Source organism: Amblyomma mixtum, chromosome 10, assembly GCF_055824585.1.
Source record: "Amblyomma mixtum isolate Tamu chromosome 10, ASM5582458v1, whole genome shotgun sequence".
Lineage (NCBI taxonomy): Eukaryota > Metazoa > Arthropoda > Arachnida > Ixodida > Ixodidae > Amblyomma > Amblyomma mixtum.
This window is the reverse complement of record NC_143021.1, coordinates 137,293,640-137,312,580: the sequence shown is the minus strand read 5'-3', so window position 1 is coordinate 137,312,580 and position 18,941 is coordinate 137,293,640. Positions and strand designations below refer to the sequence as shown.

Here is an 18,941-nt window from a genome sequence, read left to right as displayed (position 1 = left end):
AAAGAATGGGGAAAAGCCGGTGGTTGCCTGGGATGCGGTGTTATATGCATAGGTCACGAACGGAAGGACTTGATCCCAATTAGAGCTGTCGGAGCTAATGTACATGGCGATGATGTCCCCAAGAGTACGGTTGAATCGTTCGGTGAGGCCGTTGGTTTGGGGGTGGTAAGCGGTAGTGGTACGGTGGACTGAGTGGCACGCATCGAGAAGCTCGCGAACAACTTCAGACAACAAAACACGGCCGCGGTCACTGAGAAGTTCTCGCGGAGCGCCGTGGCGCAGGACGAAGTGATGAAGAAGGAAGAAGGCGACGTCGCGAGCAGCAGCCGCAGGTAGGGCAGCGGTCTCTGCATACCGAGTGAGGTGGTCCACGGCGACTATAATCCATCGATTCCCGGCGGTCGTGAAGGGGAGTGGCCCATATAGGTCGATGCCCACACGATCGAAAGGGCGAGCCGGGCACGGTAATGGCTGTAACGGGGCAGTCGAGGGTCGAGGTGACGACTTCCGCTGCTGACAGGCTGTGCAGAAGCGAACATATCGGCGAACAAAGTTGTACATGCCCCGTCAGTAGTACCTCTGGCGTAGCCGCTCGTAGGTTTTTAGCGATCCAGCGTGAGCGCTTTGAGGGTCGGCGTGGTAGTGCGCACAGATCTCAGACCGAAGATGGCGGGGAATCATGAGGTGCCGCTTTCGGCCGTCCGGACGATAGTTGCGGCAGTACAGGAGATCGTCGCGGATGGCGAAATGGGAAGCGTGGCGACGAAGGGCCCGAGGGAAGGAGGACGTGGAGTGCGCACGAAGGGCATCCAGCAAGGAAGAAATCCATGGATCCTGGCGTTGTTGATTGGGCATGTCGATAGCAGTGAGCGCTGCGAGTGGGGAATCAGATACGAGGGAAGAGGGCGCAGGAGAGGGCAGTGGCGAGCGTGACAAGGCGTCGGAGTCGGAGTGCTTGCGGCCCGACCGGTAGACAACGGTAACATCGAATTCCTGAAGACGGAGTGCCCAGCGGCCAAGGCGTCCTGAGGGATCTTTGAGGGAGGCCAACCAACACAAGGCGTGGTGATCAGTAACGACGGTGAACGGGCGGCCATATAAGTAAGGGCGCAATTTTGTGGAGCCGACACTACGGCCAGACACTCCTTTTCAGTCACGCTGTAGTTCGACTCTGCTTTGGTGAGAGCACGGCTGGCGTACGCAACAACGTATTCAGAAAATTCGGCCTTGCGCTGGGCCAGGACAGCACCGAGGCCAATTCCGCTTGCGTCGGTGTGCACCTCAGTAGGAGCACTGGGGTCATAGTGCCGAAGAATAGGGGGTGAAGTAAGACGACGACGGAGCGCAGCAAAAGCTTCATCGCATCGTAGCGGTCTCGGACTCAAAGGAGATGCCCTCGACTCAGCGTGGCAAACTCAGCGGAGACCAGCTACCAAGTGACAAGAGGTTTTTGGGCGTTCGGTGCCCAGCTTTCGCTGGTGGCAAGCCAGAGAATGGGTCGGAGCCAAAGGTTTGCAAAACAAAACAAGGTTTATATAGCAAAGAGACGATACAGAGGATTTCACAATCACTAGTACAAACACATACAGAGTGATTAACCAAACAATGCAACGCATGCAATGTTAAACTCGAGAGAGAATGCAATACAAAGGCAATATTGCACCTAAAGTGCACTAACACAAGATAGAGAGGTAAACAAACAAAACACAATTTGTTCACCGGGCACTGCGGCAGTCCGCGACGACCAGAGTTCCACGACGATGCCGTCCCGCAGACTGGCGAACGTTGCCTCGTTGGTCCGTTGCTGGCCGAGTGGTGTTTTCCCGAGAGTCGAACGGGCGCGCTTCGACGAAGCTTAAACGGCGGTTCGGACTAATTGACAGCGGTCGACGCCTTCTTTTATAGGCTCGCTCTCCCGTCTGTTTGTTGTACGCGCCAAAGTAGGCGCGCACATACACGCAGTATCTCCCGTGTAGTGTCCCTTCCTTTCTCTCGCCGGCCGCGCGTCCTCATTGGTTAAAGTCAGGAGTCGTTTCGCGAAGGTTCCAGCGTGTTCTAGCGTGGCGCCGTCGTGGCGGCGTAGCCGACGTCCGAGTGCAGAGGAGGGGGACATGTCTTAGTGCACACAAGGCTTCCCCCTCTTCCCCCGTCAGCCATAGAAGCAACTCGGATGTTCTAGAGCAATCGGCGTGGATGACTCATTCCTTCGGCGCACGCCGAGGCGGTGGAGAGAGAGGCACGCGCTCGGCGGGGGCTTTCCCTCTCTCCCGTTGGGCTCGCGCCGGCGAGACGCCGTGCGCGCGGCGGTTTTTTTTTGTTTGTTTCTAAAATGCGCTGAATTTTGTGACAATAGTCCACGCAAAATCGTATCGAGCCATCCTTCTTCTTCACCACCACCACTGGGGATGACCAAGGACTGGCAGATGGCTGAATAATGCCTCGTTGTAGCATGTCGTCCACTTGCTCAGTGATGAGGCGGCGCTCGGGAAGTGACACACGGTAGGGGCGCTGGCGGAGAGGAGTATGAATACCGGTTTCAATGTGGTGCTCGACATTGGTCGCACGGCCCAAAGAAGAGGACTGGTGGTCAAACGATGAGCGAAACTGGTTGAGCAGGGCAAGAAGCTGCGCGTGTTGAGCTGTGTCGAGGGCGGGGTCAATAGAGCGGTCGAAAATGTCCGAAGGCAGTGGGTGATCGGGAGTAGGGCCACGCGGGGTGAGGGCAGCGATGTCGGGACTGGAGGAGGTCACATCGGTGTCCAAGGAATTGATCAAGGTAGCGGTTTCAAAATGGCCAAGGCACTCGCCACGGAGCAGGGAGAAGGCAGAGAAGGAGGTGTTAGAGACGAGGATGGCGGCAGTACCGTGTTGAATGTCGATGACGGCGAAGGGAACAGAGAGGCGTCGGCGAGAAGCAAGGATGGGGGAAGGCGTGAAGAGAACGGTGGCGTCAGAAACAGAGGCGGCGCAAACAGGGACAAGCACAGCACTGTCAGGGGGAATGTGAGTGTCCTCGGCGACAACAAACTTTGCATCACGGCGAATCGAAGGCTCGTCGAAGGGCGCATCACAGGGCGTGGAAAAGACGACATGCGCACGGGCGCAGTCAATGACGGCGCTGTGGCGGGATAGAAAATCCCAGCCAAGGATGACGTCATGGGAGCTTGCACGGAGAACTAAAAATTCGACAACATATAAAACATCGGCGATGACTACGCGTGCTGGGCAAGCGGCAGACGGATGAACGGGCTCGGCGCTAGCTGTACGGAGGGAAAGACCAGAAGATGGGGTGGTAACTTTTCGAAGCGAACGGCAGAAGTTTTCGTTAATGACAGAAACGGAGGCCCCAGTGTCCACAAGCGCAAGTGTCTTGACACCGTCTACAAACACGTCAAGAAGATTCGGCGGTGAAAGGCGAGGACTTAAGCAGGGCGATGATAGCGCAGTTCGTGCCTCAGGAACTGCGGCTGCTAGTTCTTTTGTTTCGGGCACATTGCACAAGCGGCAGTTTAGAGCAGACAAAAAATGTTTTTCCCATCGTGTCACGTGTTGACAGGTAGAGTATCGGTGTGTAGTTTATAGAAAAATGTTTTCGTGCCAGAAGAAATTGGCATTTTACGCACTTGCTTTAAAACATCATGACCTGTGAACCCAAAGTAGACTGAACGATACACAGGGAGTGGGGTGTGTGTGGGGGGGGGGGGGGGTGGAAGAGCATCGTTATCAACTGCCTGTACAGATTTTTGCACAAAGCAAAATATAAGAACTCATTTGAAACCCGAACTGTCAAAAACAGCACGGATGCATAAACTTCCTGCCTAAACATGGGGTTCAGTAAAGTTGGAATAAACTGCTAAGTTCGGAAGTAGAGTCATTGAGTTAACCTCCAAGAATGCTCTAATAATCGGATGGGAACAATCACGAAAAAAGAAGACGCGGGCAACCAACTGTCTCACATACAGGTGCTCTAGGCCCAGTCTTCCTGCACAAGCAGGCCTGATAAGGTTATCACGCCCCATGGGCTCAAATTTAGAAAAAGTTGTCTGTGGTTTAGCTCCGGTTAAACCTGGCTTATTGCGAAAGCAACATCTGCGCATAGCCATATATTGTTGCGTGAGCAACATTGCTTGCAGTGTCGCCGCTACGCGTGCTCTTGCACGATCATACTTCGCATGCGCGAGGAGCAAGTTACGTCACTACGCACAGTGGCGTGCCAGCGTCAGAGGCAGTGCCGTCTGACATGCGCCAGAGGCAGTGCCGTCTGTACAAAGAAATTCTGTGCATTCGGCTAAAAGAGTGCACGCAGCCTTCCAGTGTTTCATAGCAATGGCGCCAATTCTGCGTGATGATCAACAGTACTACAGAATTCCTGTGGCAACGAACACTTCCCTTCCTTCGACGGTGCGCACCAATAAGCGAACGCTGGACCTGGGAACAACGTCCACACGTTGGAAAAAAGAAAGCGCTTGTCCTGTACCTCATTTCTTATGTGTCGTGTCTTTTGGGCAAAAAACCCAGAATGCTTAGGCCCCAACTAGCCTGCAAAAACATACTCGTGCGCCGGCGGCCGCCAGCACGCCAGCGACGGCGGCAGCGCGCCAGCTGTGCGCCGTGTGACGTCACTGCTCCTCACGCATGCGCAGTATGGCCTTTCCTCGGCTCCGCGAAATGGCTCGGCGGCTAGCGTAGTGTTGCTTTAGCAACAAAACCAAATAAACGTCGCAGATATACGATGGAAACACTGTATGCAACGTCTGGCGCAGTGGCGGACTTGGAGTACGTAAAATACGTCAGCAAGAAGTCGGCGTAGCATATATTCCTATCTGGCAAAAACAGCGACAGAAACGAAGGGGCACAGGGGATTTTTAATTTATTTATTTACTTTGTGTTGTTGATCAATTTAGAATATTACTGAATATGTTATCGCTTAAAGCTAATTGATTAGAAAAGCAGAAGAAAAAACAAACACATGCCGCCGGTGGGATCCGAACCCACGACCTCCGAATTACGCGTCCGGTGCTCTACCTGTGAGCTATTGCGGTGGCTGTTAAATCTTCTGCTGTCGGGGGTATTTATGTTTACAAATAACCTAACATTGAGAGTGTTCATCAGCGCCACCCACGTTCGTAAGCGGCGGACGTAGTACGTCCTGAGTTACCGCTGGTGTGACGTAGAACGTCATCGAACGGCGAGGGTGCAAGCTGTGTGCGAACCCTCTTATGCTTCCTATGGCGTCAAGGCTGCCAGAACCGAGGCCCTCGCTAAGCAATTAAGCAAACAAGAGAAAGGGAAGGAGGGGTTCGTGTAAATATGAGAGAAGCCAACAGCCACAGAAACGAAGGGGCACAGGGAATTTTTAATTTATTTATTTACTTTGTGTTGTTGATCAATTTACAATATTACTGAATATGTTATCGCTTAAAGCTAATTGATTAGAAAAGCAGAAGAAAAAACAACGACATGCCATTGGTGGGATCCGAACCCACGACCTCCGAATTACGCGTCCGGTGCTCTACCTCTGAGCAACGGCGACGGCTGTTAAATCTTCTGCTTTCGGGGGTATTTGTGTTTACAAATAACCTAACATTGAGAGTGTTCATCAGCGGCGGACGTAGAACGTCCTGAGTTACCGCTGGTGTGACGTAGAACGTCCTGAGTTACCGCTGGTGTGACGTAGAACGTCCTGAGTTACTGCTGGTGTGACGTAGAACGTGATCGAACGGCGAGGGTGGAAGCTGTATGAGAACCCTCTTATGCTTCCTATGGCGTCAAGGGTGCCAGAACCGAGGCCCTCGCTAAGCTTAGCGAGGGGCTCGAAATTTTTTCAGAAGATATTTTATCATAACGAGTCACTGCGGACATTTCGGATTGACCGAGTCCCATTTTTCTCTGCTCGCCGGCATCACCAACACAGAGTTAGCATAACGCAATGCTAAACTGTAATCTTCGCCAATTCATTTCTTTTAAAAATTTAAACTAAGGGGAATAAGATGCCTGCATCATTATTGATGCGAAAGCATTTCTAGGCTACGTCGGCGGGGTGGTGTCACCGAAACCTGTCCGCAGCAGTTGTTACGTTCTCAGAAGAGTGGTCCAACAAAGGAGTGGTTGTAATCGAAAGAGGATGATGTGAGGATGCTGCGCAAAAAAATTATGTTGATAAATGACTAGTTAATTAATCACAGACGAAAATGTCGGAAAAACGTCGAAATAGTGTGGACGTCGATATAGTGAGTGGGCGGAAAAACAGCCGTGGTCGGCAAAATAGTGCAAAAATAGGCAAAGGAGTGAAAATAGAGTTCTAAATATTTAAAATATATTTGATGTGTGGTAATTAATCTAACAAAAAGTTTTATTGATTTAAATTAATTAGCTAATTAATTGTAAGCCAACACCGTTGGACGGTTGAATGGGCTGGGATGGGATATAGTTAGTGGAGGTGAAATCATCCAAAGCGCCAAATTTGAAAAACTAAATTTAATTAAATACTTAATTAAAGCATAAGATACTTACGCTAATTCAGTAGTTAAATTACGAAACAAAAAGTTACAAAGAGGCAAAGAGAGGCGACGATTGCCGAAGAGGCGTGAATGCTTTCGCATTCTCCCAGTTCGTGTCGGCCCGGTGGTCCCGATTTTTTTACACATTAAGGACCGTACACTCGTTAAAAGTACGTTTAGTATTTTGTTATGCTGTTCCTGATTGTATAATTTCTGTTTGTTTCTTTTGTGGTTAGAATTAGCCATGCTTACCGACCATTTACCGTTTTCTGTTTGAGGTTGTTAGTATCCTTTATGTTTTGGAGGTTTTTTTTGTCAACGAAAGTGTGCAGCGTGCTTTCTTGAAGGGTGTTTTTTATATATTTCTCGGGCAACTTAGCCCACTGTAATTCTGTTGTTATTTTTCTGTGCCTCCATGATGTTCTTTCTCTTTTTGGTGATATACATTTGCCACCCACACTTTATTATAAGTATATTAACCCTGGTGATATCATGAATAAATAAATGTACGCCGCTAGCGCGCTGTCGCAGGATTAGAAGTCCCGACTGCACACTACTTGGTATTAAGAACTAGAAGCATGTCCTCAAAACTAGAGCATTATGTGCATTGTGTCTTCTTTTGCAGCATGGGCACCAATTATGCCTCCAAATAGCATTTAGGTTCATGCAGCCGTAGTCGAGCCTCCTAATTTACGCATCGCTTATGACATGTGCCATCATGAAAATATTTTAGCGTTCTGCATTTTCAGTTTCCCATACAACGCTGCTGGGAAACTGAAAATTCCTTTTGTCTTGGTTGTGGAGCCCAGAAGAAAAGTTCCCAAAGAAAATGCTGCTTTTTTGAACTGTTCAACCAGCAAAACCTTCGAATGAAGGGGTTAACGAAAATGATGGTGTTAAACAAAAGCTGTGAATCACTTTTAATAGGCTGTGTGGTAATTCAACGCAGCTGTCTGATGCTGAGCATCGTACGAAGTGGAACACAGCGAATCGTCTGCAGTGCAGCTGGCTCGCGCTTCCACAGCTGCAGAGTTCTTGCTGGCTGTGGTGTTGTAGATTGTGCACGTTGTGATCGCTTCTTGAATGTCGGATTCAGAGGTTTCATTGGGCACGCGTTCAACAAAAAAACCTTCGCCCGTTTCTAACAGTGCTGTGGCTTAGGAGTCTTTTTCTGCCGTGGCAGCAATCGCGACTTCCTCGCATGCAGAAAACGTGGAGCGTTCCCTTTTTTTACAAGATTTGCTTTTGGACAGCCTTCATTTATTGCGATCCCTTCTGCTGCTATCCATCGCCTATTTCCAGGCACAGGTGGGGGAGAGGGTGATGGACAGGTCAGTGGCGGCGTCTTCATGGTCACTGATTACGGCGGCAAAACGCAGGCAATGGCGTCCTCCGCCGCCACAGTTCCCATATAAGCGTGAAGTAAACTTTCACCGCCTCGGTGAGTGAAGTGTTCTCTATGGATTGCTTTCTTCGGAGAATGCCTACTAGAAATCGCATCTTTTCCACTCAGCTCATGGTATTTGCGGCGAATGGCATCTGCCCTCTCTTTTATCCGTTTCGGTTCGTAGAACACATCAAATAAGATAACCTATTCTCTGCAGCTTCCGTAACCGCTGTTGTAGGTCTAGTGAAACCACTTGCGGCCAATTGTTTCCATTTACCACTAGCCTGGAACTCAAGCAGAGCTTACTAAATGCATCCTGTTACTCTGGCGCTGGCGACTACGCCACTTGGGTGACAGAACAATGGGGCGCATCGCCATCCCCTTCGCCCGTCAGTACGGGCTCCGTCTAGTGCAGAAGTTCCAAAAAAAGAAAGCTTAATGAACGCGTATGGCTTGGCAGCGCTGAACGGGGGCCGGATAACCAAACGCCACACAAACGCGATACTTTATGAATGGTTTTGTTTCTCAGTAAAGTATCGCAACTCAGCTGATCGGTGACGCAAAAATGGCAGGCTCAGTTGAAGTATGGAGACGGACACTTTTACCACGCCACTAGCGACAAATGCAATTCCCTGTGTTGTGGACTCACCTATAAATGTTTCCTAGAGCGTCGAGGACGGCAAAACAGCGTCCGTTTAGTTCCAGGAGCATCGTATTCGTATGGCCCACTGTATGTTATCACTAGTGTTGCGGGCGCCGCTAATAAGACGCGCGTTATGACATTCACAAATCTGGCTCACTGGGCACTCTCTCTATACCGTGCAGCAAGAATTTCTCACCAGCTAGCAGCGTCCTGTTCCGGTCGCCGATGTAGGGAAATTTTGCCAGGTTTCTTCGAGGAGCGTCAGTTGTCAAATTCTTGGATTGTCCGTGGGCAGCAGTGGGTGCCAAGTACAAGAACAAGGGCTGCGACATAAAGTGCAAGACTAGGACGTGGAAACAATGGGTCATGCCACGAACGGAATAGCGTTCGCCGCTGCGCGGAGTGGAGTGTGAGAACTGCAATCCTCTAAATTTCACCATGAGCACTAGCGGAACCACAGCATTAGGAAGCATTTTCAACAACATGATACTGCTGATCACTCAAATATAGCTATTTTTCCCGAGGCAGTCAGGTTTTGCCGTCTATGCCAGCACACCAGCAAAAGCGCGCTTCAGCAAAAGGACCCGAATTACGGCTGCTGTCAATGTTTTTCTGCGCATCATTTTTGTGAAGTTCTGAATAGTTTCGAACTTATTTAGGCTACTGTTCTGTTTGACGATTTGTACGGGGAAAACAACCCTGTTTATGTTTCTTTCATTACCTCTATACTTTCCATCAATATTTTGCTAATCCAACGTTGCGGAAAATCAGCATGAGCGCTTTCCTTTTTTTGCAAATGCACAAGGGTGTATTGATAACGCCGAAACTATTGAATGTCACTCCCTGGCGCTGCCACATATTCGAGTGGAAATGAATGAAGCGGAGCATGTGGAAGATGTTTCATAGGCTATGGCTGTTTCAGAAGAATAGTATCGCCTTATTCAAGAGTAACCTGTCCAAGACATACTGGTCTGTTACTGGTGGGCTTAGCAGTGTTTCCCATAGTTCTAGCTCTGAGATTATGAGAACATTACATTACTTTTTTTAGCCTTTTGAAGAGGAGCTTATTTATCTTTCGCCACAAGTTTTTGTCACCTTCGCGACTTTCAAATTCCTGAAACGTGGCCCCTGGACAGAGCAAAGAAAGGCTCTTATATCTAGGCACTCAGATACTACGTATAGGCACTCAGAGAGCAGCGCTTAGAGATCTCTTGCTACTGAAAGTGCATATTAGAGGCAAAAAAACAGTTGATTTTTTCAAAGGAAGCTCAAAGTATCGCGCATTTTTTGTATTGTGATGAATGTCTTGCTACTGCAAGTGCAAATTAGCTGTAAAACACTATAATTTTTTTTTCAAACAAGGCTCAGAGTAGCGCACCTTTTTCGTGTCGTGATGACGGATGATGTCCACCGCCCTGTCGGTGAACAGCTTGGTTCTGTACACTCCGTCAGTATCCGCTGCAAGGGCCTCGTTCTCCCACATGTCGACGCCGCAACTGCTATTCTGCATGCGCGCGAAGAACGAGCAACTTAAGGAGGCACGCATCTCAGTGCATCACGCTTTTTGTACTTTTTAATTATTTTGGCTAAAACACCATTATTAAAGTAGATGAGTGAAACGGATTCTTCTTTCTGGTCCTACGCAGGAACACAGTTCTTTTTTTTTGGGGGGGGGGGGGGGGGATTTATATTTAACAAGAAATAGTATCACTACAACTCAGAACACTGAGCCCAGCATCGTCTCGATTTTACTGGTCGGAAACGGAAGGCATAAAAAGCAATAAATCATGTAATCACAAGCAAACAGAAAAGTTTTCACAGCCGGAATAAAAAGGTTAACCGCAGAAAAGCGGGCAACCAAGCATGCTTTGTTGAGTGACTACAGAAGTTACAGGGAGTAGGGAGGAGGAAGAACCGCGTATCTCCACAAACAGCGTCCTGAGTTGTAGATAAGCTGCTGTCCAGCCAAAGAGAAAGGGAGGAACACTTATCTGCTCTAATTTCAAAAGAAGCTTGCTATGCGGCACCTTGTGAAAGGTTTTGGTCAAATCTGGAAAATAAATCAGTTTGTTCGGATTTGTCAGAAGGTGCCTTAAACTTCTGAATGGCTGTTACGAATTGAGGAGCGTAGAGAATTCTTTCGTGCAGCTGGTCTGAACAGGGTTCTGTTCATCTTTAAATTTCAGTATTTTGAGAGTATTTGGTTCGATAAGCCTAGAATAGGATGGAGGTTTAGTGATTAGACTACAGTTTTTCACAAAGAGACAGTTAGCATTCTTAAAATAAGAATGATTTTTGTTTCCAACCCGCCAGACGACAAAAAATAATACGGCAAAGAAACGCAAAAAATTTTCATACTGCCACCTAGTATTGCCAGGTGGCGCCTACGAAGTAGGGCGACGACGACGAAGTAGGGCTCGCGTCGTGTGGAATCTGTCGCTTTTGTTGCCCCAGCTTGCCTGGCCTTCCCTTTCGTGCCTACTAATAAAGCCCCCTTCGTCAGCAAGTACGCTACAGACTGGTGGAGTGTGCCGGGTACCCGTGAGCCCATGCAAGAGACCCCTCCAGGCAGCCGTCGAGCCAGCCCTGTACCGCTTGACACCCCGGTACATCGCTTCAGCCGGAGGATCCAAGGACTGCCATCGGAGGTTGGACCATTAGAGAGCGGCGGCATGGCGACAGCCGCTCCTCCTCCTCTGCAAACCGCTGCTGCCGCGCCATCCCACTACACCTTGCAGACTCCGCGGATTCCCAAGACGTTCCGTGGGGAACTTAGGCGAAAGCCTTTAATGTCTCATCGTTGTAAGCAGCAGTTGTCGACAGAAATGTCACGCTTTTCAATTGGTCGAAACGGTCGTGACATCAATGTGCGCGAATTTCAAACGGGGCCAATTGTACTTTGGCTAGTAACCATGCAACCAATTAAACGGATCGTATAGTGATGCTCCAAGTAAGTGCGATAGAGCTTAGTTAATTGCTTAATTACCAAATTAGCCTAATTAACTTTTCTAATCAGGCCATATAAAAAAATAAAACCGACTAGGAAATTGGTCGAGCTCGGGAATCGAACCCCGGTCTTCGGCGTGCGAGACGAGCATGCTATCCATTCCGCCATACCAGCTTTTTTTTTCTTTATTTTCGAGATTGACATGAAAACAATAAGACCACTTCAGCTACACTTGAGCTGATACGGGTGAGGTTAAAATTTCTTAAGTTTCACTAGATCATCTAGTAGTGTTACCCACTGGGGTGGGTCACGCTGCGCCTGGTAACATTCCCGCAGATAAACAGCACTTTCAACAAAGTTCTCACGTGTACTACGAGTGTTTATATCAGCATGCCTTACTTGCATTCGCGTTTTCCACAAGCTGTGGAGGCCAAGAAGCATTAATAAGTCATAGGGTACCTCTTTGCGATCAACTGGTAGAAATCTGATCACATAAGGGTGCAGTGGTAGTTCTTTCTTGATGGTTCTCTGCAGGACATCCCAGAAAAGCATGGCGTCCCAGCAGTCTAGGACAACATGTTCAATTGTCTCTGGCTGCTTACATAACAAGCAATTTGTTGTCCATGGGACAAAGATTCCTTTTTCATGGAGCCAGGTTTTAACGGGTAGTGTATTAGAGTGCAATTTGAAAAAGAATGTTTTCACTGTCGGCCGGACCGGCATCATTTTCACCCGTTTTAAAATATCCTGCCCTGGGCCTCCACGGTAAGGCACACGATACAAAGGTGGCGGCAGCATAATATCAACGAGATCCTTATACAGCTTCTTTTTGGGAACGTTATACAGATATTTTAGTGAAAAACGCACTTCCAACAACCTGAAGGAAAGGAAAACCTCACGCAAATATCCGTTTACAGCACCACACATGTTTTCACTCGATGACACTATGATTCCGGGGAGCAGCCTTTGCAACCGCATTTGCATAACAGTTCTCAAAAATATGTCATTTTGATCACGAAGGAAAATAAAGCGCGACACCACTTGACGCAAAAAACAAATGAACCAGTCCAAAGCCACCGCTTTTGACTGAAATAAACAAGTTTGTTCGCCTGGTTTTCTCCCAGGTCGACGCCCAAAGAAAAACTGCAAACACTCGATGGATTTTTTGAATATTGCTGCGCGACGCACAGAGCACGTTCATCACGTACCATATCTTAGAAATCAAGAAAACATGCACACATAGGCACGTGAAAAGATTGACAGCTGCCTTCCTTGCCACGCATCCGCTTTCTCTCTTGCCTTTCACGTCTCCTCGTTCCAGTGTGTGCTGGGATCGCGATAACTTTTTAGGGGCAAGTCTGGTGAAAATCTGGCAAAATCTGGTGAAATATCCCATTCCCCATGTCAATATCCTGAGCTTTTTCCCCAGTTTATCTGACATCCAGTTTGGTCGCAGAACTTTTCGACCACATTCGTAGCTTCACGAATGCTGTTTCTGTTTGTGCAAAATACCGCTATGTCGTCCGCGTATGCAAGGATTTTCACTTCGGCTGTCTGAAGCTTGAATCCAGAAATGCAGTCACTGTTAAGAATGGCCAAGCACAACGGCTCGAGATATACTGCAAAAAGCAGGGGAGAGAGCGGGCATCCTTGTCTCACCGACGAGCGTACTATGAAGGTGTTGGTAAGTTCGCCGTTAACTATAATTCTCGTCGTACAATTTGCGTAAGCCATTTTTACCCCTTCTACTATTACGTTACCCAGGTTGGCATGCTCTAGAATGGAGAGAAGAATGTCAGGAGAAACACGGTCGAAAGCTTTTGCTAAATCTAGCTGCATCGTAGCTACTTGACTGCCAAGCGCGTCAACGCATTCTAATACGCTTCATGCAACATGTATATATGTGGCAATGCTGCGACCTTTGATGCCACAGGTTTGATGCGGCCCAACTAACTTGGTGATTACACTTTGCAATCTGCTGGCTAAAATCTTCATGAACAACTTGTAATCCACATTTGTGAGGCTGATTGGTCTATAGGACCCCACCAACATACGTTTCTCCGTGTCATCAGTCTTGGGAATTAAAACAATGTGGGAGGTAGTAAAAGACAATGGAACTTGATTATTTTCATAAGCTTCTGTTAATACTTTGAGCATCAGTTGAGCGACGTAGTGTTTGAATGTTTTGAAGAATATAGCACTCAACCCATCTGGCCCATGGGCTTTCCCAGATGGTAGGTCGTCTATTGCTTTTTCTATCGCCTCCAAGGTAATTGGCAGCTCTAGGCGCTGCTTGATTTCATCGTCAAGTGTTGGCATCAATTGTAAGAAGTTTACATGAAAACCTTCTACAGTCTGGCACTTGTTACTGAAAAGTTCTGTGAAGTGGTCCACAAAGGCGTTCTGAATATCTTCTGGATCGCTGGTAATTGCGTCTCCGTATCTTATCTTTCTGATTTCTTTCTGGCAAGTGTACCGTTTTTCGTCCGCGAGCGCTCGCTTTGTAGGCGTTTCGCCTGCCCACAATTTTTCGGACCTTGCACGTACGACAGCAGCTTTATATTTTTCTGTGTCATTGCGTTCCAGTTCGCATTTCACATCTCTGATTTCTTTTGTGAACATTCCAGGAGCTGTGCTTTCCATGTTCAGCAAGCATTCCAGTTCAGCGTGCAGGGTTCTTTCTTTTTCTTTCTCTTTATGCCTAATCACACTGCTCCTTTCTATTGCTTTAATCTTCACCTGATCTTTGAATCTTTCCCATTCTATTGCAAAAGAAACCGGTTGGGCAATAAGAATGTTCTCAAAATCAGCCTTAATTTTCATCACGAACTCTTCATCCTCCAAAAGTTTGGCATTCAGTTTCCACAAGTGCCAGTTAAAGCGTGCTTTCCTGCTCTTTTTTCCAAAAGTGGCACTCACAAGGCAATGATCACTGAAAGTCACTGGTTGTACGTGATAACTAGAGCATAAGGGAACAAGATCAACTGACACATATACTCTGTCCAATCGCGCATGACTATCGCGCTGAAAGTGCGTGTATTCCGGACAGCTCCCAGTGGAGAACACACTGCCAATATCCTCTAAGCTGTAGTCACTAACAAATGCGGTCAGCATTTCAGCACTCTTATCTCTAAATTTTCTGCACTTTGCTCTGTCAACAGCCATGCACACGCAATTGAAGTCCCCAAGAAGAACCAAAATTTTGTCGCACTGGAACCATGACTCCAAGGATTGAAAAAAATTCTCACGCTCTCTTTCCACATTCGGAGCATATACACAAATAACACGCCAACATAATTTCGAAAAGGTGAAATCAACAACCAAAAGACGGCCACTTTCACAAGAAAAAACCGAATCCACGCCTATACCCAAAGTGTTGCGTATAAATAAGAGGCATCCACCAGATGTACCTACAGAATGGCAAACGCACACATGAAAACTTGCCTCAAAAATAACCACCATGCGGCCGGCATGTTCCTCTGACTCTATCTTAGACTCTTGGACTGCTATCAGGTCTAGATCATTGTCTAAAAGGAGGCGGTGAAGTTGGTACTGCCGCCTTCTTGCTCCAAGCCCTCTGACATTCAGTGTGGCTACACGAAGTGGTGTGTCCAGCTTAAATACCATGTGTTATAGAGAGAGAAAACACGCTTCTGGCCGTCGCGTTCCTACCTCCGTGGTCGGTGTGGCTTTCGCCGGTGGAAGGTCCGCAGCGTCCGCATGACCATGCGTTTCCCAAAGTAACGTCCGGTGGCGATTGGAAGCACGTCGGAGGAGCAACCTCGATTTTTTTTTTCAAACACAGACACATCGCCGCTGCCAGACCATCTTGAAGATGATCGACGAAGAGTTGACATTCACACCAACACGGTCTCACTAGAGCTACGGAGGCGGTTTACCCGCCTGCCGCGTGTCAGCCGATAAGATCGGCCGTGGCCGTAGCGTCGAGCGTCTGACTCCCGATGTCTTCGGCGGCGGTTCATCATTGACCCCATCAGGCGGCATCTTCTCGCCTACGCTCTCGTCATGCGACCGCTTCGCAGCTGTCATAGCAGCCTCTTCCTTGCTTGTGTCCATGACGACGTTGTCATCACTCTCCACGATGCTCGTGGTGTCGAACGCGACTTCCGTCGCGTCCGTCTCCTGGCCACTGTCGTCTTGTTGAGAGCCATGCTCCACTGATGCTGCAGCTGCTACTTGACTGGTCGTCGTCGTCACCTTTTTTTGAAGAGGCGTCAACGTAGGTCCATCCTGCACAACTGGTTTCCCAGTTGTTTTGGCTGCCTCTTCCGCGTCCGCCTCATCCATCAGATGCTCGGACGCATCTTCACTGGTCCCAGGTCCTGCGATGTTCGCGTAAGTGCGAGAACACTGGCCTTCTTCATGGCCAAAACGCCGACAGGTTCCGCAACGCGGGACTCGGCACTCCCGACGAATGTGGCCCGTACTTCGGCAGCGAAGACACAAAGGTGGTCTTCCGGGTACAACAACGAGTGCCAACTCACCTCCGACGTTCAGCTGGTGAGGCAAATCGTCAAGTTTAACACCGGCCTTCAACTTCAGGGTGACAAGCCTTGTGGTCGACCCCTTCTCTGAGACGCCTTTCACGCGCCAGCGTTCCCGGGCCACTTCTGAGACCTTCCCATACGGCGCAAGGGCGAGACGCACGTCTTCGTCGGGCACGTTATGAAGCAGCCAATGGAGCTTGAGGCGCACGTCCTGGTTTGTCGGGTCGACCACTAAGCAGCGGCGTTCCTTCACGAGCAGCTCACCGACGCCTGCAATCTTCCGCGCTGCATCGGCATCCTTCGTTGTGATAGCCCAGGCGTGGCTCATGCGATACGCCCCCAGGGCGATAACGTCAGGGAGCAGCGCATGCTGGGCTAACGCGTCTCGGAAATCTTCCACCCGGTAAGGACGGGCCGTGATGTCGGCGTGCAAAAAAACGGTATTTAAAACAAAACGCCCTGTAGGTAGACCTGGCAGAACCACCTGATAGGAACTTTCCTGTTCAGTAACCCTGTTTCCGCGGCCAGACAAGGCCGCTGAAGCCGCTCCTACGGAGCCCATGATCGCACGTCCGAACACGTTTGCAAACGTACGCGGAAATCGCCGTGCACTACAGGTTAGGCAGGCGTCTAATGCCACCACCAGATCCAAACTTAACCAATACAGAGGCCATCGCCTGGCGACGATTACAGGCCGGAAATTTCGTTAACCCTGTCTGGTTATTTCAAACCACGTTAGACAATAAAAAAGGTGACAAATGTAAGACCTGCGGAGCGAGAGGGACCCTCGATCATATAATTTGGCAATGCCCTGGATCCCCGGGTGCTGAGGACAATATTAAGAGTAGAGAAGCCTGGGAGGCCCTTCTGCGAAGCGAGGTCCCCGCCGACCAGAAACGAGCTGTCCGCCTGGCGGCTGAAGCCGCGAAGAGACAATGTATCTTCACCAGTCTTTAGTCGCGGAGGTCCCGTCCCCCGTAGGGGGCCTCCTACATCGGTGGAAATAAAAGTTGTTATCAATCAATCACTGCGGTGGCCGGAATTGAAGACCACTACGCCATGCCAGCGCGATGGTTTGGAATGAACAAAGGCGCGTCTAGTGAATACGGTGTCTTCGCTCACTCTCATCCTCCACCCTTCCCTTCCGGTGAGATTTAGGTGTCCACCGAGATATGAGAGACAGATACTTTTCCTTTCCTCAAATACCAATATACCGACGAGCGAGGCGTAGAACCGAATGGGCGATGCCGTTCTATGGACTCCCTGGCAGTGTTGCAAGACGATGGTGTGGGCATGTACTCAAAATCCCCACCTCCCCCCTTCCCCTACCCCTTCCAGAGAGGCATGGGAGACTGCCCTCCTCAACTGCTCCTCGCTTGAGTCCCAAAGGGTCATGCGGTGTCCCGGACTAGGGACGCCGACCATGTAGCGGGGCCACTCTGTGGCTCCCAAACTCTATTTCAGTAATTAAAAGTTTTCACCACCACCACCTGTCGCCTTCCACTCTTAGAGGCGAAGCTTAAAATCTTAACCACACATCAGTGACCACATTGTAGGTCAAAAAAGTCCCCCCCCACTGAATTTTGACGGGTGTCCACCGAGATATGTGAGACAGTTACTGCGTGATATCCTTTCCTCAAATACAATTTTCATTTTCTTCATTACGGGCCCTCTTTGTGTTCTTTCACTCCCACTTCCTCTCTTCCTCTACGGTGCGGTTCAGCTGTCCACCGAGATGACAGAGAATTACTGCGCCATTTCCTTTCCTCAAAAAGCGTTGCGTTCAAAGGGCAAGGCATTGCGCCGAACGGGTGGCGGCGTTCCGTGGAGGCAGCGCTGCAACACGCTGTCGCGTTCCACTCCTAAAGGCGAAGCTTAAGCGTCATTAATTAGCAGTTAATTAGTATTCAGGCATTAATCAGTAATTAACAATTAATTAGTGATTTGTCATCATTTAATAATCGGTACTCAATTATATGTGACGCCACCAGTGCCACAGAAGCAGCGAAAGTGGTGCGGAAAACGCTTTCGCCTCTACCCACTTTAGACAGCCAAAGTGCCCCCTGAATTTTTTTGAGGATGTGGAGGACTGGCTCCTTCACTTTGAACGCGTAGCTGCGTTTAACCAATGGGAGGACGCAGCCAATCTCCGGAACGTTTACTTCAGCCTCTAGGATGGTGCTCGCACCTGGTTTGAGAACCGAGAGGACGTTTTAATCTCGTGGCATGAGTTCCGTCGTCGGCTGCTGGATGCCTACACAAGCGCTGATCGTAGCGAACGAGCTGAGCGTGCGCTACAATCCCGCATCCAGCTTCCGAACGAAAGCGTTCAGATGTACGTCGAGGACATGACGCGCCTCTTCAGAAGAGCTGACCCGGCAATGCCGGAAGAAAAGAAACTCCGGCATTTGATGCGTGGCGTCAAAGAGCAGCTTTTCGCAGGCCTCGTGCGCAGCCCACCATCGACCGTTGCTTCATTCCTTACAGAGGCCACAACGATGGAAAAGGTGCTGCAACAACGTTCTGCGACCTACGACCGGCCCGTGCATGCTGCTGCTGTCACCGCATCGTTTGCTACCTCCGGGAGCCACCCAGAGGATCTGCGCGAACTGATTCGCACCATCGTGCGTGAAGAGGTCCTGAAATTTTGGAGCCCTTCGCATCCAGCGCTCGGTTCGATTTCTGCTCTTGTTCGCGAAGAGGTGCAACAGGCGTTCAGGGCTGCTCCTGCTGTCGAAACGCCTCCTCTACAGAAGACTGCCACCGCCCCACCTATGCTGAAATTGCGAGGCGCCCGACTGCGGTTCCGCCACCACCGTTTCCAGTAATGCCTCCTGAGCCGCAGTCCTCAGTGCCACCAGTGCAGTATTTCGACGATCGCCGAGCGCCCTTGCGGAAGGCCGATGTCTGGCGCACACCTGATAACTGGCCACTTTTGCTTTCACTGCGGAGAACC

At 49.3% G+C, this 18,941-nt stretch overlaps 2 protein-coding genes across 2 annotated transcripts in view; both read right to left on the bottom strand.

The window, feature by feature from the left end:
* Nucleotides 1-15,269, bottom strand: part of LOC149327061 (arylsulfatase B-like) — a gene marked incomplete at its 5' end in the record, with an annotated part of 31,908 nt that extends 16,639 nt beyond the window's left edge. The window contains 3 exons of the mRNA XM_089564772.1: nt 8,727-8,853; nt 9,909-10,034; nt 15,150-15,269. Of these exons, the coding sequence (XP_089420898.1) occupies nt 8,727-8,853; nt 9,909-10,034; nt 15,150-15,269 (373 nt within the window). The remainder of the gene's footprint in view (nt 1-8,726; nt 8,854-9,908; nt 10,035-15,149) is intronic.
* Nucleotides 15,270-15,359: 90 nt separating this feature from the next.
* LOC149327060 (uncharacterized) lies at nt 15,360-16,547 on the bottom strand. The gene has a single exon (XM_089564075.1). It carries the CDS (start codon nt 16,545-16,547, stop codon nt 15,360-15,362), a length of 1,188 nt encoding a protein of 395 aa, XP_089420201.1.
* Between the last annotated feature and the right edge of the window lie 2,394 nt (nt 16,548-18,941).

Bases quoted from the DNA above. Each gene is read 5' to 3' on its own strand.
- LOC149327060 (XM_089564075.1), bottom strand. From the start codon at position 16,547: ATGGGCTCCGTAGGAGCGGCTTCAGCGGCCTTGTCTGGCCGCGGAAAC.